This window comes from Chiloscyllium punctatum, chromosome 32 (assembly GCF_047496795.1).
Source record: "Chiloscyllium punctatum isolate Juve2018m chromosome 32, sChiPun1.3, whole genome shotgun sequence".
Taxonomy (NCBI): domain Eukaryota; kingdom Metazoa; phylum Chordata; class Chondrichthyes; order Orectolobiformes; family Hemiscylliidae; genus Chiloscyllium; species Chiloscyllium punctatum.
Window position 1 is genome coordinate 23,944,719 of NC_092770.1, and position 22,645 is coordinate 23,967,363.

At 39.4% G+C, this 22,645-nt stretch overlaps 1 protein-coding gene across 7 annotated transcripts in view; it reads right to left on the bottom strand.

The window, feature by feature from the left end:
- Positions 1–22,645, bottom strand: part of LOC140457994 (ubiquitin carboxyl-terminal hydrolase 15-like) — a 115,705-nt gene that overhangs the window by 3,159 nt on the left and 89,901 nt on the right. For 4 of the 7 annotated variants that reach the window (XM_072551914.1, XM_072551913.1, XM_072551917.1 and 1 more), the window contains 8 exons: positions 17,831–18,022; positions 15,224–15,339; positions 10,842–11,120; positions 8,225–8,295; positions 7,212–7,327; positions 6,373–6,522; positions 4,773–4,876; positions 2,912–3,000 (listed from right to left, as the gene is read on the bottom strand). In XM_072551914.1, the coding sequence (XP_072408015.1) occupies positions 2,912–3,000; positions 4,773–4,876; positions 6,373–6,522; positions 7,212–7,327; positions 8,225–8,295; positions 10,842–11,120; positions 15,224–15,339; positions 17,831–18,022 (1,117 nt within the window). Of the gene's footprint in view, positions 1–2,911; positions 3,001–4,772; positions 4,877–6,372; positions 6,523–7,211; positions 7,328–8,224; positions 8,296–10,841; positions 11,121–14,084; positions 14,137–15,198; positions 15,340–17,830; positions 18,023–22,645 lie in introns of those variants that run through there. The other 3 variants (XM_072551920.1, XM_072551918.1, XM_072551919.1) reach the window with 3 other exon arrangements.

Here is a 22,645-nt window from a genome sequence, read left to right on the forward strand (position 1 = left end):
TTTCCTGACACAATATGTAGATAAGCCAACAAGAGGTGAGGCCATACTGGATTTAGTTCTGGGTAACGAACCAGGCCAGGTATTAGAACTAGAGGTAGGTGAGCACTTTGGGGACAGTGACCACAATTCGGTGATTTTTACTCTAGTGATGGAGAGGGATAAGTGTGTACTACAGGGCAAGAGTTATAGCTGGGGGCAGGGAAATTATGATGCGTTGAGGCATGACTTAGGATGTGTGGATTGGAAAAGTAGATTCCAAGGCAAGAGCGTAATTGATATGTGGAACTTGTTCAAGGAGCAACTATTGAGTGTCCTTGATAAGTATGTACCTATCAGGCAGGGAGGAAAGGGTCGTGTGAGGGAGCCGTGGTTTAATAAGGAGTTGGAATCCCTTGTTAAATGGAAGAGGGCGGCCTTTGTAAAGATGAGGCGTGAAGGTTCAATAGGGGCAATTGAGAGTTATAAGGTAGCCCGGAAGGACCTGAAGAGAGAGCTAAGAGCAGCAAGGAGGGGACATGAAAGGTCCTTAGTTGGTAGGATTAGGGAAAACCCTAAGGCTTTCTATAGGTATGTTAGGAATAAAAGAATGACTAGGGAAGGAATAGGTCCAATCAAGGATAGTAATGGGAAGTTGCGTGTGGAGGCTGAAGAGATTGGGGAGGCGCTGAATGAATACTTTTCGTCAGTATTCACTCAGGAACAGGACATTGTTGTCGATATGAATACTGAGGCACGAATAAGTAGAATGGATGGCTTTGAGGTATTTAGAGAAGAGGTGTTGGAAATTCTGGCAAGGGTGAAAATAGATAAGTCCCCTGGGCCTGATGGCATTTATCCTAGGATTCTCTGGGAAGCAAGGGAGGAGATTGCAGAGCCATTGGCCTTGATTTTTGTGTCCTCTTTGTCGACAGGAGTAGTGCCAGAGGACTGGAGGCTAGCAAACGTGGTTCCCTTGTTCAAGAAGGGGAGTAGGGATAATCCTAGTAACTATAGGCCAGTGAGTCTCACTTCTGTTGTGGGCAAAGTCTTAGAGAGAATTGTAAGGGATAGGATTTATGCACATCTGGATAAGAATGATGTGATCAAGGATAGTCAGCATGGTTTTGTGAAGGGCAGGTCGTGCCTCACAAACCTTATTGAATTCTTTGAGAAGGTGACTAAGGAGGTAGATGAGGGGAAAGCGGTAGATGTGGTATATATGGATTTTAGTAAGGCGTTTGATAAGGTCCCCCCATGGTAGGCTACTGCAGAAAATACAGAGATATGGCATTGAGGGTGAGTTGGAGGTTTGGATTAGGAATTGGCTCTCTGGAAGAAGACAGAGGGTAGTAGTTGATGGCAAAGGTTCATCTTGGAGTGCCGTCACTAGCGGTGTTCCGCAAGGATCTGTTTTGGGACCATTGCTGTTTGTCATTTTTATAAATGACCTGGAGGAAGGGTTAGAAGGTTGGGTGAGCAAGTTTGCGGATGATACGAAAGTCAGAGGAGTTGTAGACAGTGAGGAAGGATGTGGCAGGTTACAGCGGGATATAGAGAAGCTGCAGAGCTGGGCAGAAAGGTGGCAAATGGAGTTCAATGTAGCTAAGTTTGAAGTGATTCACTTTGGTAAGAGTAATAAAAAGATGGATTACTGGGCTAATGGTAGACTACTTGGTAGTGTGGAAGAGCAGAGGGATCTTGGTGTCCATGTACACAGATCTCTGAAAGTTGCCACCCAGGTAAATAGTGCAGTGAAGAAGGCATATGGCGTACTGGCTTTTATTGGTAGAGGAATTGAGTTCCGGAGTCCTGAGGTCATGCTGCAGTTATATAAGACTCTGGTGCGGCCGCATCTGGAATATTGTGTGCAGTTTTGGTCGCCATACTATAGGAAGGATGTGGAGGCACTGGAACGGGTGCAGAGGAAGTTTACCAGGATGTTGCCTGGTATGGTAGGAAAATCCTATGAGGAAAGGCTGAGGCACTTGGGGTTGTTTTCATTGGAGAAAAGAAGGTTTAGGGGTGATTTGATAGAGGTGTACAAGATGATTAGGGGGTTAGATAGGGTTGACAGTGAGAACCTTTTTCCACGTATGGAGTCAGCTATTACAAGGGGGCATAGCTTTAAATTAAGGGGGGGTAGATATAGGACTGATGTTAGGGGTAGGTTCTTCACTCAGCGAGTCGTAAGTTCATGGAATGCCCTGCCAGTAGCAGTAGTGGACTCTCCCTCTTTATGGGTATTTAAGCGGGCATTGGATAGGTATATGGAGGATAGTGGGTTAGTGTAGGTTAGGTGGGCTTTGATCGGCGCAACATCGAGGGCTGAAGGGCCTGTACTGCGCTGTATTCTTCTATGTTCTATATGGAGGATAGTGGGTTAGTGTAGGTTAGGTGGGTTTTGATCGGCGCAACATCGAGGGCCGAAGGGCCTGTACTGCGCTGTATTGTTCTATGTTCTATGTTCTATGAACTTCTCCAATTACAGACTGAAGTATAACAATGAAGGAATTGAGTTTTATTGTGTGTGCCATATTTCAAATTAGATGATAAATGTGTCCATGATCTGTCAATGTATATGATTTTTCTTAGTGACCAGGGAAACATTTATTTCTTATTACCTTTAGCACCCTGCTGTATGTAAATTAATACATTGGACAGCATTACACAGTTTTCTAGCAAGATTTGTCCCATTACACAATGGTTACACTTAACAGGCAAGGTGATGTGATGCTCAAGGACTTGCAAGATGCCAAATAAATAAGGTTCCTTATTTCTACCAAAGTGTTTGGAGCATCACAAATTTGCACTGTTGGTTAGGTTAAATCAAAGTTAAAAAAAAAACTACTTTTGCAGCTGTCTGTACAAACAGTTATGAATAAAATACTGGTATTCTATGATCGGGAATAGAAGTAGTGGAAAAAATACTTGCCACTATTTGGTCTTCTACTGCTGATGAAACACTGGTGTCATCAAAATAGTACCACTTATTGTCGTCTTTGTTCTTGGCAAAGGCTGTGTCTTTTGGATAAAGGCAAATTAGCACAACTGATGAGAGAAACTGGCTACAAATATTCTGGAATATTTTTGTGTCTATATATTTAACATAATCTTTAGGTTTAAATTGTTTGCTTTAATTTCGTTTTTTAAAAAGTGCATACCATCTAAAACATCAAAATCTAAGGATCATCACAGGAAAGGCAGCCCAGGCAGCAGGCTCATTACTTTAAAACTTGATAACTGCCACACAAAGGCACTTTGGCACTGAAACTAGCTTTTTGTAGTTCAACAAAACATCCAGGATGATCGGTGAAGTTGTAGTCACTTCACCTTTTTTTTTGGTAAAAAATGTTTGCATATTCTTGAAATAAACACAAACTTAGCAGTAAAACTTCTGATACCGAAAGCCGTAGAAAAAAAGCTAGCTTTGAAGTAACACTCAAACATGCAGTGCTGTCGCCCACTATGAGCAATCCCTATCATAAAACAGCTTGATATTTTGAGCAATCAATGGTCTAGATCACACAGACAGTAGTGACTCCTGTGGTCTGGGACTTTTGTTGCAACAAGATGTTTAGATCTCTGGTCCAGCAAGAATACAAGTAGTAACCTTCCCAGGAACTGACCTCAACAAAATCAGGCAGGTTTTGACACTGCTACTGCTTGTACAACAACTAGGAGGTTTATACAGCACAGTACTAATCAATATCAAAAGCAATTCATCTGAAGCCAAGTGGAAGGTCAAAATAGAGATACCATAGCAAGCTGAAATGTTAATTTTAGTCGATCAACATTCAATATGATAGCTTCAGCACAGACCCAACATTTTATAAGCCAAGCATTTCAACAGAGATCCAAAATTAATGCCAATCAACAACAAATTGCATTTAATCAGTGCTTTTAATATAGTAGATCAACGTGAAGCACTTGAGGAACAATTATAAAGCAAAGTTTGATACCAAACCACCGAAGGAAAATTTTCAGGAAGCCCAAAACCTTGATTGATGGTTACAGTTTTGTGGTATATGTTAAAGGCGAGAAAGAGGGTCAAGGATGCTTAGGAAGAGAATTTCAGAACTCAAGGCTTGTGCAGCCAAAAATGGCTACCAATGATCAGCAATTACAATCAGAATTCAAGGGGCCTGAAGTAAAGGGAGGACAGAGTTGGGAGGAGTAAGCTCATGGAAGGATTGGAAATAAAAATGAGAACTTTAAAATCAATAGACTGACTTACATTTGTTCCTAGTTAAACAATGATCACAGGGGTGATGGGTGAATGGGACTTGGTACCAGTTAGTACATAGACAGAGTTTTGGATTATCTTATCACTGGTTGTGGAGGAAAGCTAACCAGTAGTGTATTGTAATAGTCAAGTTTACAAGTAACAAAGACACGGATGAGCATTTCAGATGGAGATTTTGAGTTATCCATTCTGCATGTTGGACAATTTTGAAACAGTCAAATGTTTCACCAGTAATCTAGTCAGTCGATTCCAGAGATCCAACAGTCATTTTTGACAGACATCAAGATGATTGCACGATAGTTGCATGAGTTTTGCGTGCAGATCTCTTTTCCCCCACTACCCTTCCTGTTCTTGCAATCAGTTCTTTATTTGAGGTAAGCAGCTAATAAAATTTGCCTATTGCAAGCAATTGAAACTAGAGAGGGGAAGGTGGAAGCAGATGATTTTAAAACTTGAGCATTTTAAAAAAGTTAAGCACATTAAAATTTCATTAGTACAGATCCAATATTCTGGCCTTTGTAGAAAAATTATTCTAAATTGGAATACTTACAATGTCCTCCACCCATTCCACCATAGTGATTTGAAACAGCAATCAAGTTATATTCACAACGACCAGCATTTGGATTTATAAGAAATTCTGACATATCTAAATCACTAATGAAAACAAAGACACATTATCATTTCCTTATACACAATTCCAAAATTATATTCTATTTCAGACATTAGTTCTAAGTTTTAGACAGAATTGTTGCTCACAATATATTGACAGCTCTTATTACCCATCCATTTTTAACTCTTCCCTGTTTAAATATACAAATCTAATGCCTCAAATTATATGTAATCTAAATATCATCAGTATAAATGAGCAAATTCTACTTTATCTGTGGTTTGTCAGTAGCATAAGACACAGAAGTAGGCCATTTGGGCCATCAAGTTGAGCCTGGCACTCGATAAGATCTGTCTGATCTGATAATCCTCAACTCTACCTCTCTGCCTTTTTCCCATTCCCCTCAATTCCTTTACTGTTAAGAAAAGTTAATATCTGTGAACAGAGTGATTATTGGAGGGGGATAACTAATGAAATTCTATTCCTCTAAACTTTTCTTCTGAGGGGTTTTCATTTTTAATTCATGATCCCCCATCAATCTGAATTCCCTCTGTTACTGGGCTCTCTCTCTCGCTCTCTCTCATTGCCCTTCATTAACCAACATGGTCCTGATTTTAACCAGGAGAACATTTGCTTCCCAGTCTTGTCTCTTTCCACGGTGGTAGCTTAGGTCCATTCTCTCATCTCTATCAGCATTCCCCAGCGAGATCAAGTGAATGTAAAAATCAAACAAGTTGATGATTTCCACACTGTAGGGAATCTAATCTAATCACTGCCATAAACAGTGGCCCAGTATTTTGTGAGAAAGGGAGTAGATGCCTAAACCCTAGACAGCACACCCACAATATCACATAGACATAATAGCAGGGAAACAGACTGTTCATTGTGCCAATATTTATGCTCCAAAAAAGTTACCTTCCGCTCTTTTTCATTTTACATCTCATTCCTTTTGTGCTCATGTGTTTCTAGCTTCTCCTTAAATATACTGATGCAATTTGCCTCATTCTTTGGGGTACAGTGGTCCACAATCTAATTACTCTATCAGGTATGGAAGTTTGTTTTGAGCTCTTTATATGTTTAGTGTCTGTTTCTTATTTATATCCTTTAGATTAGATTAGATTAGATTCTCCAAGTGTGGAAACAAGCCCTTCGGCCCAAAACGTCCACACCAACCCTCTGTCTAATGCACCTAACACTATGGGCAATTTAGCATGGCCAATTCACCTGACCTGCACATCTCTGGACTGTGGGAGGAAACCCACGTAGATATGGGGAGAATGTGCAAACTCCACACAGACAGTCACCCAAGGCTGGAATCGAACCTGGGACCCTAGTGCTGAGAGGCAGCAGTGCTAACCACTGAGCCACCGTGCCGCCCTTTGGTTTTATCTCCCGCATAAGGGGAAATGCCTTTATTAAATCAACTCAAACAAAGTGGCAGCTTGTTTTACGCAGCACAATATCTACTTTTCCATCGGATTTCACAGGACTTCAGTCAAACTCTTTTTAGACAATAATTAAGATTTAACTCACTAAGACCCACCTAATAGGAAAATCAACCAGTGTGTCCAGCTTGTCTCGCCAATAACGACTATAGGAAAATCGCTTCAAATGCACCACCAACACAGGTGGCAATGACCACAAATCTAGTTTTTTGGTGGCTTGCTGATGCTGCTTGCAGTTTGGACAGTACCTGAATAAAAATACAATAAAAACCAATTCCTCTGAATTTATTGAATAGTAATTTTCAAGAAAATAAGCCTTTTCTCTGATCAAGCATACTGAGGATGATGGAAAGACCTCCTAAGTTAGGACATTTTTCAATCTCTGAAATATTCTGAACATTGGGCATTGCACTTGCAGTAAAATCTTCAATACCAATGACTTATAGATTTTAAACATAAATTCTTGAAGAGAAAAACTTCACCCCCACTACAAATAAGTCAATTCAAATATTAAATTCAAGAAAACTATACTGTTGGAAACATCTTACACCTCACATGTAAGCAGTGCAATGTGCACAGAACAAAGGTACCTTTAATCTTCACAACCAGCTCAAGAAAATTCCAAGAGGAACAATAGCATTTTTGAAGTTTTATTATGATCATTAACCTTAAAAGCTTCATTCTAACTGAAGCTCTGAAACTGGTTCTGATTAACAGCTTTTCACAGCGCCCATAATTTAAAATTATGCTCATTTGGTGCAATCTTTATCACCTGAATTTAGGCACAATTAGCCTTATCTATAGCTTTTCAAACTTTTTTTGATTAGCAATGGTCAAATTCATTATTTGACTGAATAAAATCTACAAGATTTTAGGCAGAATTTACATGCTGGTTTAGAAATTTAAATTCTATCCAAAATGACTTAAAATTACTTACCATGGGTCCTCTGCACCCAGCTTCTCTTTAGTTGTAAAAAGTTCAATACAATCTTTTAACTTGACAAAAATTTTTTTCTGTGGCCTATATTCCATGCTTTCATGTTTCTCAAAATCCTAAATGGAGAAAAGACAAACATCTCTGATTTAGAGTTGAAAATTTATCGCAGAAAATGTTTGATCCATGACAGTACAAAAATGCTCACACTGCTTGTTTCCAATACATTATTTGTTGATATTTTCCCAATGAACAGTTAATTTCTGAAAAGTACCGGTGGTTTCCCATGACATACCTCTCAGTAAAACAAACTATGCACATTTTTAAAATATGAAGAATAGATTGTTTCATCATGTTGTGCACCATATTAGATTAGATTACTTACAGTGTGGAAATAGGCCCTTCAGCTCAACAAGTCCACAGTGACCCTCCGAAGAGCAACCCACCCAGACACATTCTCCTACATTTACCCCTTCACCTAGCACTATGGGCAATTTAGCATGGCCAATTCACCTAATCTGCACATTGTGGGAGGAAACCGGTGCACCCTGAGCAAAGCCTCGCAGACACAGGTAGAATGTGCAAACTCCACACAGACAGTTGCCTGAGGTAGGAATTGAACCCGGGTCTCTGGCCCTGTGAGGCAGCAGTGCTAACCACTGTGCCACCATGCCACCCACACAGTTATTATATAGGTAGGACAACTACCTTTTTGACTTCTTAAAAAAATAGAATTTGTTGTGGCGACAAAATGTAAGTTTCCTTGGCATGTAGCTTGTGCAGTTGTTTCTAGAGTCATTATCTTAATGTTTGGTTTTGACAGAGAAACTACAATGTGGTTTGATGCCCAAGAAAGGCTAACTACACCTAGATATGGAATATAGTTTATGAAAAAATGCCTAAACAGCATTTAAAGGTACCTTTCAACTTTTGTCATGCTAATTTGCTTAACCAAATTAAAACAGCTTGGTCTTTTGTAACCATCTTTTCCCTTACATGCCTGGTACATATTTTACCTCTGCTGCATTGTCATCGAAGTATTGCTTCTTTATTTCAGGATCCCAGTCTAATGCTAGATATGTTCGTTCTACAAATGATAAACAGAATATGCCTTAAAAATAAATTCTCGAACAAATCACTTGCAATGCATCAAAAGTTATTTCTTCAATCAAATCAGCAGACCTGGTCCGATATAACACATTATTCACAAGAGCTCGACGGCTTACTTGGTCAAGGCAGCGGAAAATGAGTGCAACAGAAATTCTCAGGTTTGTGTGACAAGCTTATCTTGACTGACTGACTGTAGGTACAATTCTTTTATCAGTACAGTATATAGATTTAGCCTATTTACCTACCTGGATTTCAAGAAGGCTTTTGACAAGGTGGCTACTGAGTAAGATAAGGGCCCATGGTGTCACAGGCAGGGTGCTAGCATGGATAAAGCTTGGCTTCTGGCAGAGAGTGGGGATAAAAGGGTCCTTCTCAGGATGGCAGCCGGTGACAAATGGTATTCTTCAAGGCTCAGTGTTGGGACCACAACCTTTTACTTTGTACATTAACAATCTAGTTGAAGGAACTGAGGGAATTCTGGCTAAGTTTGCAGATGATCAAAGATACGTAGAGGGACAGTGGAGGCTGCAGAAAGATTTGGACAGGAGAGTGGTCAAAGAAGTGGCAGATGGAGTACAACACTGGGAAGTGTAAGATATGCACTTTGGTCAAAAGAAGAGGCATGGACTATTTTTTAAAGGGGGAGAAAATTCAGAAGTCTGAAGTGCAAAGATACTTGGAAGTTTAGTCCAGAATTCTCTCAAGGAAAACTTGCAGGTTGAGTCAGTAGTTAGGAAGGCAAATGCAATGATGGCACTTATTTTGAGAAGACTTGAATATTAAAGCAGGGAGGTACATCTGAAGCTCTATAAGGCTCTGGTCAGGTCAGATTTGGAGTATTGTGCACAGTTTTGTACTCCATATCTCAGGAAGGATGCACTGGCATGTTCAGAGCAGTTTCATGAGAATGGCCCCAGGAATGAAAAGCTTAGCATATGAGGAACTTTTGAGGACTCTGGGTTTACACTCAATGGAATATAGAAAGATGAGGATCTAATTGAAACATGCAGAACACTGAATGGTCTGGACAGTGTAGATGTTGGGAAGGTGTTTCTATTGGTCAGAGAGACTAGGACTCAAAGACGCAGCCTTAGAATAAAGGCAAGACCATTTAGAACAGAGATAAGGAGGAACTTCTTCGGCTGGAAAATGGGTGAATCTATGGAATTCATTGCCACAGAAGGCTGTGAAGTCCAGATCATTGAGTATATTTAACACAGAGAGATAGATTTTTGAGCATCAAGAGGATCAAAGGTTATGGGGAGAAAGCAGAAGAAAAGGGTTGGGAAACTAATAAGCCATGGTTGAACGGTGGAGCAGATTCAAAGGGCTAATTCCTGCTCCTGTGTCTTACGGCCTTACTATCACCATTTATTTAATCTTGCAGCTATTCTATACATGAATGCTGGATGGCTGGTTAATTATATCTGTTGCCTCAAATTAGGTTCAAGCATCGGTCAAAACTTAGTTTAAAAACTGACTTCTTGACATGGACAATCATATCTGACCAAAGCATACACCCAAGTGGGGAGTCAGAAACCGGAGTTTGGGATAAGATATTTCTTAAAGATTTTTGATTAAAAATATATCAACAATATTTAAAGCTTAGTTTAATTTGCTTTAAAAAAAACTCAATTTTGAATTAATCGTTTACTCCAGAAAAGCTCATCAAAAAATTCAACCTGAATCTGCTTGTTGCTAGGCAAAGCAGAAAAAGGAACATATTTTATGCTACAATTCATTTGTGCCGCATAGTTTATGAAAGCAAGTGCTCCTTCACTTAAAACCAACTCCGTTCCAAAATGCATTAACGGCCTTTTTGGTGGATTCACGGCCACAATAGTGAACTTTGTCAAAGGAGTTTGCCCCTTTTCACTTGCAGCCAATTCCCTCATGTTAAGTTTAGGCTGATGATCAGAGTGAGTCATGACTTTGATTCCTGATGACCTCAGGAATTACTTGGACGTGAAATGTACAAATAAACGTCAGGTTTTCACTTCTGATTGCAGTCCAGTGAGTTCTGCTGGCAAGTGGATGAGATGCCATAGCTATTAATATGAGATGAAACATGAAAACTGGCCATCAAGGCCAGGGATCAGATGACTATGGACTCAGTTGGAGCAAAATCATAGAAAAATACCTAATAGTATATAAACAGAAATAAGTTCCTGTTCAATCATACTTTCCCACTGTCCTTCTAAAATATACTGCATTACAATTCCTGCAGCGGTGGGGCCAAAGGCAGTGGAAGTAAAATAGTTTGCTTCAGAAATGTCTCATTGCTGTAATCAGTGCTGCTACACAGCAATGACACGATGCTGTGCTTCTTGACTTCTTAGCTCACGGATAGCTGACACCCCAAAGCAACGTGGCTCCTGTGGAAGTGCCAGGTAAATGGAGGAATTTAGCGCTATGTTCAGGTTTGATACAAACTAGCTGGTTGGTAGCAACATGCGATAAACTGCTGGGTGACATACTTATTACAGTCTCTTGAAGAGGAAGGATTTCAACTTTAATATTTACCATCAAGTCTGATTTGCCTGCTGTCTTCAAATCGGATTTGCCTGTCGTCCTTGACATAATTGATATCTGTATTTCCTAAATTATTGAACTGGAATGTAAAGAGCTGTTTTTTATGTCCCTGGAACAGCTGGACTTTACAGGGGTCTTCAGTGCAGATACCATTTTCAGAATCCTCATTATCGCCTCCAACAGAGTCCTCTGATTGGCTGTTCTCATTCTCAGAAGGTAGTTCTTGATCTTGACTGGATTCATCATCTTGTTCATCTGTCTCCATTTCACCTGCTCAGAAGAGTTCACAGCAAAAAAATCATTAGAATGATCTTCCTTTTAGAGCCTCATATCTAATCACCATTCAAAGATAAGCTGTAATGTGGCCTATTTACCATGAAGCGCTCAACTATCAATATTGAAAAGAAAACCCCAATTGAGAAAGGTTTGAAATTATCAAAAATAGCCCTAAGATGCACTTTAAAGAAAACAAAAGATTCTGAAGATAGAATTCTCCTCTAAAGAATTTTGAAACTGCAACCAAGATGTTGACTTTATTTTGAGCAGAGGTGGCAAGGGAAAGAAGAATTTTACAACCATCCTTACTATTCTAATTACCTTTGATAGGTTTTCACTAAAGCTGCCTTATTGTCTGCAAAGGAGTTTAACCAAAATGATTAATCCCCATTTTGAAGAATTATTTTGCAACACCATTTAAAAAAGTAGGGCAGGTGAATGTGGTTCAGTATCCACTGAGACAAATTACCAAATTTGTCAAAGCAAATTAGCAAATAATGATCTCTACTGAATGACTTGTGCCACAGACATTTTCTCTCTCTTGAAGGAAATAATAGAGGGGAATTAGTTTGATCGGAAGTACAGAGAACATATGTAAATATGCATGTATACAGGCTTCCACTGTGTGAAGACGGATTAGAAATATATATTCAAATAGGTCATTTTGGCGTTTTTAAAATAAGTTATTGAAGCAGCTAACTAATAGCTTATAAATTATTTTCTGATAAAGCATTAAGCAAGCTAAACAAAAAGCCAATTCCTTTATAACTGTTTAAAATGAAGTTAATCCATTATTGTTTCAATCCCTCTGGTTTAAATATTTTTATTGGTATATGGGTGTAGTGATACAAGGGAGAGACAACTTACAAAGGTAACTTATCAGATATGCGAGGTACTTATTTAATCCAATTACATAAAACTATATTTTATACAACTATTCAGCTTCTAAACATTTGCTGTTGAAATATGATAATTAAAATAGCCTTTTAGAACCCCATCTAAATACAAAGTGAAAAAGAGAGACGGTGATGCTATTTTGACATAAAACAGGAGCAGGGGGCGGCCATTTGGCCCATCGGGTTTGCTCCGATTATCCTCACTTCGACCTTCCAAAAGGAAGGAGTGTTAATAGCCGATTTCCCATTTTCTCTCTTTCATTTGTTGCATTTAAATCATTCTAAATGGTAGCAGGTTACTTTGCATGATCTTGAACTACTTCAGTATTTCATGAAAATACCTCAGCCATTATAAGGGATTACCTTTGCAGATTAAGTCTGAATAATCTGACAGATATCTCCACTCAATTAAAAAAAGTCAAAGACAGCATTCAGCATTGGAAGGGCCACTTATGAAATGCTTTTAAGCCACTGACGTTGTACAATAATGTTTATTACAATGCATACATACATTTGCCATTCCCGTTGCTGCTTTATAAATGAATCAATAATTTGATTGAAATAGGCCTCTAAATTTTACTGATGCGGCAATTTATTGTGCTGAAGGGGTGCAATAACATAAACGGAGAATACTTATTGGCACTGTTTGTGAACTCATAATGAGGAATTAGAAAATGAAGACCAAAAGAATGGAGAAAGTTAGTTTTTCTAAAAATAAAAAGATTGTTAGGATTGGAATGCTCCATCATCCAACAATACATACCAGGTTGCAAAAGGAAAGTGAATCAATGTAAGTGACAAATGGAGAAGAACGTGAGGAAAGAGATGATAAAAACTGCTTTGGTAACTTCTTTCCAATATGAAATCATGGGGCATGTGAATTGTGCCTAACAAGATGCTTGGGTAGCTTGGTTATTGAACAAAGTTCCAGACTACCTTACTGGAAAGGTGGTACATAACAGCTACACATGTAAGCAATGACCAGGCAGCTGTGCTGACCATAGACTGACTCTCTGATTTTGTAAATGAGTATACTGAAAAATGTTGATTTAGTTCCAAGATAGAATGAAGCTGGGGACCTAGAAGATTGCTAACTGACCCATAAAAGACCCATATCCATGTTGGAATCCATATGGAGTCATTGTGGGATCAGATTGCATGTACTCCAAAAACCACTGAATCTGTCTTACATGGGCAATCTGCAAGAATCTTACAGAGAGCAGCGAGATAGGTTTTATAATGTTCACTACACAAAACGTGGGCAGAAGCCCATGCACAGTTTGAAGACATCGAATTTGAGTCGGCTTAAATGAACCTTGAAAGTTCCCTTTGCTTTGCTTAAAGGGGATGATATCAAATTTGTCCCTTACTGTAAAAATCAGTTCAGGCAGTTGAACCTATCCAGCTGGCACAGGAAAAAGGAGAGAAAACATTTGGATTGATTGAGGTGAATAATGAAGCGTCCACTAAGGGGCAAAGTAATCTATCATTGTGCAGGGGAAGTCTCAGCCATTCTAAGAACTATATGGGAATCCTTTCTGCAAATTAAGAAAGTTGCAAATTGAATTAGAGGTTAGTTAATGCTACTTTCAGTTTGTTTATTACAGTGGTACTTCTGAGAAACTGAATTCTTGCCATGTGATCACTTTAATCATTCACTGAAAGTTTGGATTTGAAAAAAACTCAAGTCTTGCAGGGATCATAGCAAGCTGTCTCAGGGAACTGACAGAAGCCAAACTTCCTGTTGTACTGTAAAGTTTAATGAGTTGGAATTAAGGGAGATAGTTTAGACTGGCAATGAAATATTCCAGCAGAACACCTCCACTCACCAAACAAATATTAGACAGATAGACATGTCTTAACAAATAAACTGTCTAGAAATAAATTTTAAAATGGTCTGGCCCAAATCTTAAGCCCCTATTGAGAGAAAAAAAATTCACTGAGTGATACAAACAAGATTCATTTAACTTACCTACAATTCTGAATGTGATAAAGCTGCCTTTTTAAAAACACGTTAGTAAATGCCAATAATTTAATTCTGAATCTTATTTATTTCACTTGCCTGTAGATCTAATCAGTCTAAATAATCAGTCAGGATTACACCATTTGACAGCCTGAATGGTACATGGATAGAAACAGAAAAGTATCAATCATGGGTAAAATTTGTCTTCTTTTGATGTAACATTTATTGGAACATTGGGTTCTGCAATTTTGGTATCAAATACAGATTATAAACTAAAATGATACCAGTGTTCTAACGTTGCCTTTGTTTAAAAAGAGTTACAAAGTGTGATTACAACAACATAATCCTAGCTAACCTTCCATATTCCAACCTCAGTGTCAAAATCACTCAAACTCTGCTGCCCATTTCCTAAATTGTACAAACTTTCATTCACCTCTCATATCTATACTTGCTGATCTATATTATCTCTTGGTTATGCAATGCTTTGATTTGATTTCCAAATCCCTCAAAGGGCTTATCCCTCTCCTATAGAATCAGGGAAAATAGGAGGAAGTGTAGGCCATTTGGTCCTTCAAGCCTAGCCTGCCATTCATTATGATCATGGCCGATTACCCAACTCAGTACCCTGTTTCCACTTTCTTGCATATCTTTTGATCCCTTTAGTCCAGAAACTAAACCAAACTGCTTCTTGAAAACATTAAATGTTTTGGCCTCCACTGCTTTTTGTGTCAAAGAATCCCACTCTCTGGGTAAAGATGTTACTCCTCATCTCAGTCAAAAATGGCCTACCCTATAACCTTAGAATGTGACATAACAAAAAACAAAGAACTGTGGATGCTGGAGATCTGAAACAGAAATAGTTCTCTAATATGTTCCAACCTCTCAATTCTCCAATATCTTGTTCCTCCAACTCTAGCATCATGTGTACTCTTGATATTTAAAGGTGCACCAGTGGAGGGCTCACCTTCAACAGTCAAGACCCAAAGTTCTGGAACTCCTCTCCCAAAGGGCCTGCAATTCCACCTCTCTATCCTCCTGTAAAATACCTTTAAACCAACCACTTTGACTAATCTTTTGGTCAGCTTCCCTGATAACACAATGAAAAGCCTCACAATGTTTTATTTTACACAAGATGGTATATAAAGTAAGATTTTTTTTTTACTTAAGCACAGATTGATTTCTTGCAAGTACTATGACTAAATATTGGCATTACCAAGTTAGAAACACTTGAGTCTTACTTGGAGATCCCTCCTCATGTACACCATTTTGCCCATTGCCATTGATACCAAGGTCTTTGGAAAAACGAAGACTTTCTTCTTCTTCTTCATTTTCATTACAGGTTCTAACATAACGGCTGGAATCAAATCAGAGGAACCAAAAAAAATTTCAGAAACATTTTATTTATTCCTGATGAATATATTTGCATCTAAAGGATGCGAAAAACACCTTAGTTTGAATTTGTTCTGCTATGTTATGATTCTCAAAGAAAATCTCCCTCTTTAAACCTCTTACACCCCTAAGGAACTGAAATGTTTCAGATTCTATGATTAATTGTATTGCTGGATAAATTACACTCAACAATGAAATATGTTTGACAGCAATTATTCTAATCGAATTCCACAACTATTTGGTTAATTTCTGCTGGATGGAAGTTAAGATGCAGCTTAAATACCCAATGTAAATTGAAAGAGTGATAGCTCAAATGTATATCACCTAACACAAAATGAAAAAGAAAAGTTGTTGAAATTTGAAATAAAAAGCAGAAAATACAGGGAAAGCTATGCAAAGAAAGGACAAGTTAACATTTCAGGTGTGGATGTAGGTTTGCTTGTCGAGCTGCAAGGTTAGTTTTCAGACATTTCAGCACCATACTAGGTAACATCTTCAGTGAGCCTCCGGATGAAGCATTGGTGGTGTAGCCCACTTTCTGTTTATATGTTTGGGTTGCGTTGGGTTGATGTCATTTCCTGGGGTGATGTCATTTCCCATTCTTTTTCTCAGGGTTGGATCTAAGTCAACGTGTTTGTTGAGAGAGTTCCAGTTGGAATGCCATGCTTCTCGGAATTCTCGTGCGTGTCTCAGTTTGGCTTGTCCTAAGATAGGAGAAAGTGAGGACTGCAGATGCTGGAGATCAGAGCTGAAAATGTGTTGCTGGAAAAGCGCAGGTCAGGCAGCATCCAAGGAACAGGAAAATTGACATTTCGGGCATACGGCCTTTTTCAGAAAGGGCTAGGATAGACATGTTGTCCCAGTCGAAGTGGTGTCCTTCCTCATCTGTACCTAAGGATACTTGTGAGTGTGTTTCAGGTATGTTTGAGTCCTGCTGAATTAGTTACAATGGCAATCATGTCTTTAGCTATCTAGGTCATTAAGCCTGAAATTCAGGACCCCTACCCACTGTTTCACTCCAACTATGTAATGCATCTCAAACTACTTTAACCAGGCATTTTGATCACCTGCCTGACTAATCTGGCATATTATCTGATGTTGTCCGATTGCACAGATGATGACAGGATAGCGTAGGGGGATGAGCTACAAAGAGTTCACAGGTCGGTGCAACATTGAGGGCCGAAGGGCCTGTTCTGCACTGTACTGTTCTATGCACTCCTGCAAAGCACCCTCAGATGCATTTGTGACTGAAGGGTTCATAAGCAAAACGCAAAATGTTTTCTACACCATCTTTGATTTGTAGTACTTTTACTTTACCAAACATTTCCCACAAGCAATGTTGCGTCTGCGTGGGTTTCCTCCGGTTGCCTCCCACAGTCCAAAGATGTGCAGGTCAGGTAAATTGGCCATGTTAAATTGCCCATAGTGTGAGGTGCATTAGTCAGAGGGAAATGGGTCTGGGTGGGTTACTCTTCGGAGAGTCAGTATATGGACTTGTTAGGCCGAAGGGCCTGTTTCCACACTGTAGGGAATTTAATCTAATCTAAAATTTACCAACTTCAGTCCCAGAATTCAAGTACAACTGTGTGTGCCATTACAAGCTCCTACAAATAAGCACATTCTGTTTATTAAATGCCTTAGAGATGTCTGTTTGCATTTTGCCATGGCAGAAGATCCATCTATAGCTTATCTATTCGATCACAGGAGAGGCAAGATTAGTGATAACACAATAAATGCAATGCCTTGAAGTACAATGCATCACTTGGAAGCATGCCGGAGGCATATCTAACTGAGGCATTCAAGAAAGTACTGGATGATTATTTGAATTAAAATAACGTGCAAGGGTATGGAGAAAACAAAAATTGGCAATGGGTAATGATATTAATTTAATGAGCAGCTGCAGACACATTGGATAGAATGGGCTTCTGCTACACTTGGGATTTTGACTGCAGAAAAAGCATACGAGTATGTAGATGAAGCATACTTGAAAGCTTAAATATTTCTAGTTTACTCTAGTAATGACATTTCAAAAGTGCTTCACCGTTTGTAGTGCTTTGGGGTGTCCTGCATTTGTAACACATGCCACAAATGCAAATCTTTCACTTCTTTTTAATCTTCCTAGAAATTATACTGTCTGATTTATCTAGTTAGGTGAGTCACGGCATTGGCTGGCACTAAAAGGATAAAGATCTGCGTGTTCATATTTGGTTATTTTTCTTGGCTATTAGAAATCTACTTCATTTAGGAGCTCAAGTTTATTTATAGACTTAATCAAGCCCATCAAAGGATAAACAGAAACAAAAGTGACCTATAGGACAATATCCACCTAAATTAGTCTCATAAAACTGTTCTCATCTTTAATCAAGTGGAAAGCCAAAACAAGTACTGAAGACTGTGTTGTTATGATAGACAAATAGAAACGTTCTGAACAATGCAATCAATGATCAGATACTTACCACATTTTCATCAGCAATAGGTTATAAAGCTTTTCTTCAGTTATGTTTCTGGGCACAGATATCATAAAGGGCTGTCCAAACAAGCATACATTACTGTGGTGGCCATAGGTAGGCTGCCGATACTTCTCACGTAAATATACCGGAATCACAACATTGTCTGTGTCATCTGTCCTATTGCCAGTTACTTCAAAACTGCAACAGAAAATAGTAGAGGAATATTCATAACTGTTCGACAGAAATCACTGTTCTTTTTAACGAAGTTACCATTTAATCACTTGTAAAAATTTGAAATGGCCCATAGTTAATTGTAGTTGAACAAATGAATAATTAGCTGCTTGACAAAGCAGTAGCAGCCTTAAAATGGATGAAGCTACTGAAAGAACTTAACAAAATGACATTAAAAATCACAACACCAGGTTATAGTCCAACAGGTTTAGTTGGAAGCACACTAGCTTTCGGAGCGACGCTCCTTCAGCAGGTGATAGTGGAGGGCTCGATCGTAACACAGAATTTATAGCAAAAATTTACAGTGTGATGTAACTGAAATTATACATTGAAAAATTGATTGTCTGTTAAGCCTTTCATCAGTTAGAATACAGTGATAGTTTCACTTCTTTCATGTGTAAATCACAAAACCTTTTTTTTAAAAAGTTGCATTCTCGGGTTAGCTGTTAACAATGGTGATAGCTAGACAATATGTTGAAGGTGTTGGCCCCCTGTGTTCTCTGTCTATGCCATGATGTTTCGATTGATTCTAATCTAAAAAGTGAGCTCAGAGTTCTACATGAATGCATGCAGTTTTTGAGCAAAGTACAATGTAACTCTGCAAGTACAAATTCACCCCACATAATGTGTGCGCGCATGTGGGTCTTTGTCTGTCTGTGTGTCTGTCTGGGGTGGGGGGGTTAGGAGTGTGAGAAAGTGTGTGTGTGTGTCTGTGTGTAGTGAGTGCAGAGTGTCTTAAGTCTGTGAGGGGGTGCATGTGTGAGTGTGTCTCTCTATAAGGGTGTGTGTGGGTGTCTGTGTGCGCGTCTGTGTGTTCCTGTGTATGTGAGAGTGTGTGTGTGTGTGTGTGTGTGTGTGTATGTAGTGCAATGGTGATCACCTGTAATGTGACATGAACCCAAGGTCCTGGTTAAGGCCCTCCCTATGAGCATCAGCCTCTGCTCGGCCACTTTTCTCTGCTGCCTGTCCCGAAGTCCACCTTGGAGGATGGTCACCCGAAGGTCCGAGACTGAATGTCCTGGACCACTGAAGTGTTTCCCAACTGGGAGGGAACCCTCCTGTCTGTTGATTGTTGTGCGGTACCCATTCATTCGTTGTTGTAGCCTTTGCTCGGTTTCCCCAATGTACCATGCCTCCGGGCATCCTTGCCTGCAACGTATAAGATAGAAATGTTGGCTGAGTCACAGGAGTACCTAACACGCTGCAAGACGTGTCAGATTGTGGACACAGATACCACTATTACGCATGGGAACACCTCCCACCTTGTACATGGCAGGTACTCATGTGACTCAGCCAACGTTGTCTATCTTATATGTTGCAGGCAAGGATGCGCGGAGGCATGGTACATTGGGGAAACCGAGCAAAGGCTACGACAACGGATGAATGGGCACCGCACAACAATCATCAGACAGGAGGGTTCCCTCCCAGTTGGGAAACACTTCAGCGGTCCAGGACATTCAGCCTCGGACCTTCAGGTGACCATCCTCCAAGGTGGACTTCGGGACAGGCAGCAGAGAAAAGTGACCGAGCAGAGGCTGATATCCATAGGGAGGGCCTTAACCGGGACCTTGGGTTCATGTCACATTACAGGTGATCACCATTGCACTACCCACGCACAGATATTCCTTCACACACACACTCTCACATACACAGGAACACACAGACGCGCACACAGACACCCAACACACACCCTTATAGAGACACACACTCACACATGCACCCCCTCTCAGACTTAAGACACTCTGCACTCACTACACACACACACATTCTCACACTCATAACCCCCCACCCCAGACAGACACACACACAGACAGACGGACAGACAAAGACCCACATGCGCACACACATTTTGTGGGGTGAATTTGTATTTGCAGAGTTACATTGTACTTTGCTCAAAAACTGCATGCATTCATGTAGAACTCTGAGCTCAAAAACTGCATGAATTTACGTAAAACTCTTATCTCCCTTTTTAGATTAGAATCAATCTAAACATCATGGCGTAGACAGAGAACACAGGGGGCCAACACCTTCAACATATTGTCTAGCTATCACCATTGTTAACAGCTAACCCGAGAATGCAACTTTAAAAAAAGGGTTTTGTGATTTACACATGAAAGAATTGAAACTATCACTGTATCCTAACAGATGAAAGGCTTAACAGACAATCAATTTTTCAATGTATAATTTCAGTTACATCACACTGTAAATTTTTGCTATAAATTCTCTGTTACGATCGAGCCCTCCACTATCACCTGATGAAGGAGCGTCGCTCCAAAAGCTAGTGTGCTTCCAATTAAACCTGTTGGACTATAACTTGGTGTTGTGATTTTTAACTTTGTACACCCCAGTCCAACACCGGCATCTCCAAATCATAACAAAATGATTAACTCATTAAAATACCTTGAAACAACTTTAAAGCACTAAAGTAATATTGGCTGGCGGTAGTGTAACATTAGGCATAAATGTCTTTTCACTAATTGTTTAATAAACAACCTTCCGATATTTCCTTGATGTCTACCAGATTTTAGGCATTTTCATTGTAACATTTTGATAATATTGAATTTGATTGGTATGTCTGAAGCCATGAAGGGAATCTATTGCTTTGAATTTTAAAAATTGAACAGAAAATGTATATTGGCAGCGACTGTCAGTTTGGTTCAAGTCCTTTGCCAAAAAAGCCAGCAGACATTGGATTCATGCCCCATTCAAGCAGCTGACATTCAAATACAATACTGAAGGAGTGCTGCATTGTTGGAGGTGATGTTCTTATTGACATGGTCAACCTATGTTTCCTCTCAGCAAACTCACTTAATGTGAATTTACTGCTCAATTTATTGTTTCACTTTGGATCTGGCTGTCTGGAACAGATAACACACAACTATTGCTTAACTAGAGAAAATACCAAAAGACACAAAACAGTGTAATCGATATAATGAAATCACTACGCATTTGAACGGCCCTTGGTGGAATATTCATGGCACATTTGAAAAATTCTTAGAATTTTTTGTCATTTTGTTTAGTAGATTCTTAAAACAATAATAGTAATTGTTGGGGAAATTTGCCCAATAGGTTGGAGATCACAAAACACAGCTCGAAGTGAAATTGACAGTTTATTGCAAGCAATATAGTTGGAAGAGAAATTGACTAGGCTGACACAGAACTGACAGTCTGCACAGGTTGATCAGATTTCTCTTCCCAGAACTGGGGATGAGACCAGTTTTATAGTAATGCTACACAATGACACTGATTAAGAAATGGGAAACTACAATGTATCTGGAAATGGAGTAATCTAGTTACAAGGATGCTAATTGGAAAACAAATATCGGATGAATGTCCTGTTCATTCACACGATGCAACATCCTGACAGTAACAATGGTTCCATTCCTTTTCACAGGTAGATGTTAATGTCTCTTCTGAAGTGGTGAGGTGCTTCCATTGTCCTGTGCCTGGAGCATGTCCCTGGGGTGCCTTTCTGTCTGTCCTGCTCTGTGTGTCACTTTGGTATTGCTGGGTTGTGAAACTGCCCTTAGGGCTTTGAGATATCTGTGGTACTCTCATGTCCATGGGAGCTTAAAGCATATTCTCTTGTATGCGTGCTGTCTGATTTGGCTTGAGAGCTGCTTGGGAATTCTGGGTGTTTTGGTACAGTTTGGCCAATTTTGCTTTTGTGGGCGTATCGTGGGTTAGCCAATCTTTTCCCACAGTAATTATGTGTTATATTTTTCCAATGATTCAATTCAGTAGTCAGTAGAAAGATCTAAACATTATAAAATCATGTTTTAGAACTGTTAAATTGAAGGTTTACAATGAATGAGCTGCTAGAGGAAGTCTGGAGGCTGGTACAATTATCACATTCAAAAGACACCTGGATGGGTATATGAACAGGAACAGTTTAGAGGGATTATGGGCCAAATGCTGGCAAATGGAACTTTGATTAATTTAGTATCTGGTCGGCATGGATGAGTTGGACTGAAGGGTTTGTTTCCCTGCTGTACAACTCTATGACTATGACTCTATAATTGTGGTTTACCCTCTTTACAAATGGTGACAACTTAAACTGACAATTTAAGCACCTTGGGATTTCCTGAACTTGAAAGCTGCTGTACAAATACAACTTCTTTTGCCAGCATTGTGCAATACAAGTCCCTCATATAAGACTCGCTTCTATATGCGGAGCTGTGAATGCAGCATTCTGATTTTTGTCTGTTTTGAAGGATTCGATGGACTACACTAAAAGGCTGTGATAGAAAAAGAACTCCAAAGAGCTTTAGCCAGAGTTGCATGATCATAGGGTGCATATTTGTTGTTTATTCATGTTTGTAGACTTTCCTTCAATTCATTAACAATTAGTTTGAACTAATCATAAAACCAGCTCATTAAACAAGAGCAGTTAGGTCATGAGTCTATAATACTATATCAATGAAAGAATGTGATAATCTTTCCAGTGCTTTGGGATGTTCTACAATATTGAAGGCACTAAGTTATCCATTAAGATAATGGAAAGAAAGTGCTTACGATGAAGCTAAGGGACAAAGTGAAGGGCTGCAAGGTCTGTCACACACACACTACTTATTACAAACACTCACTATA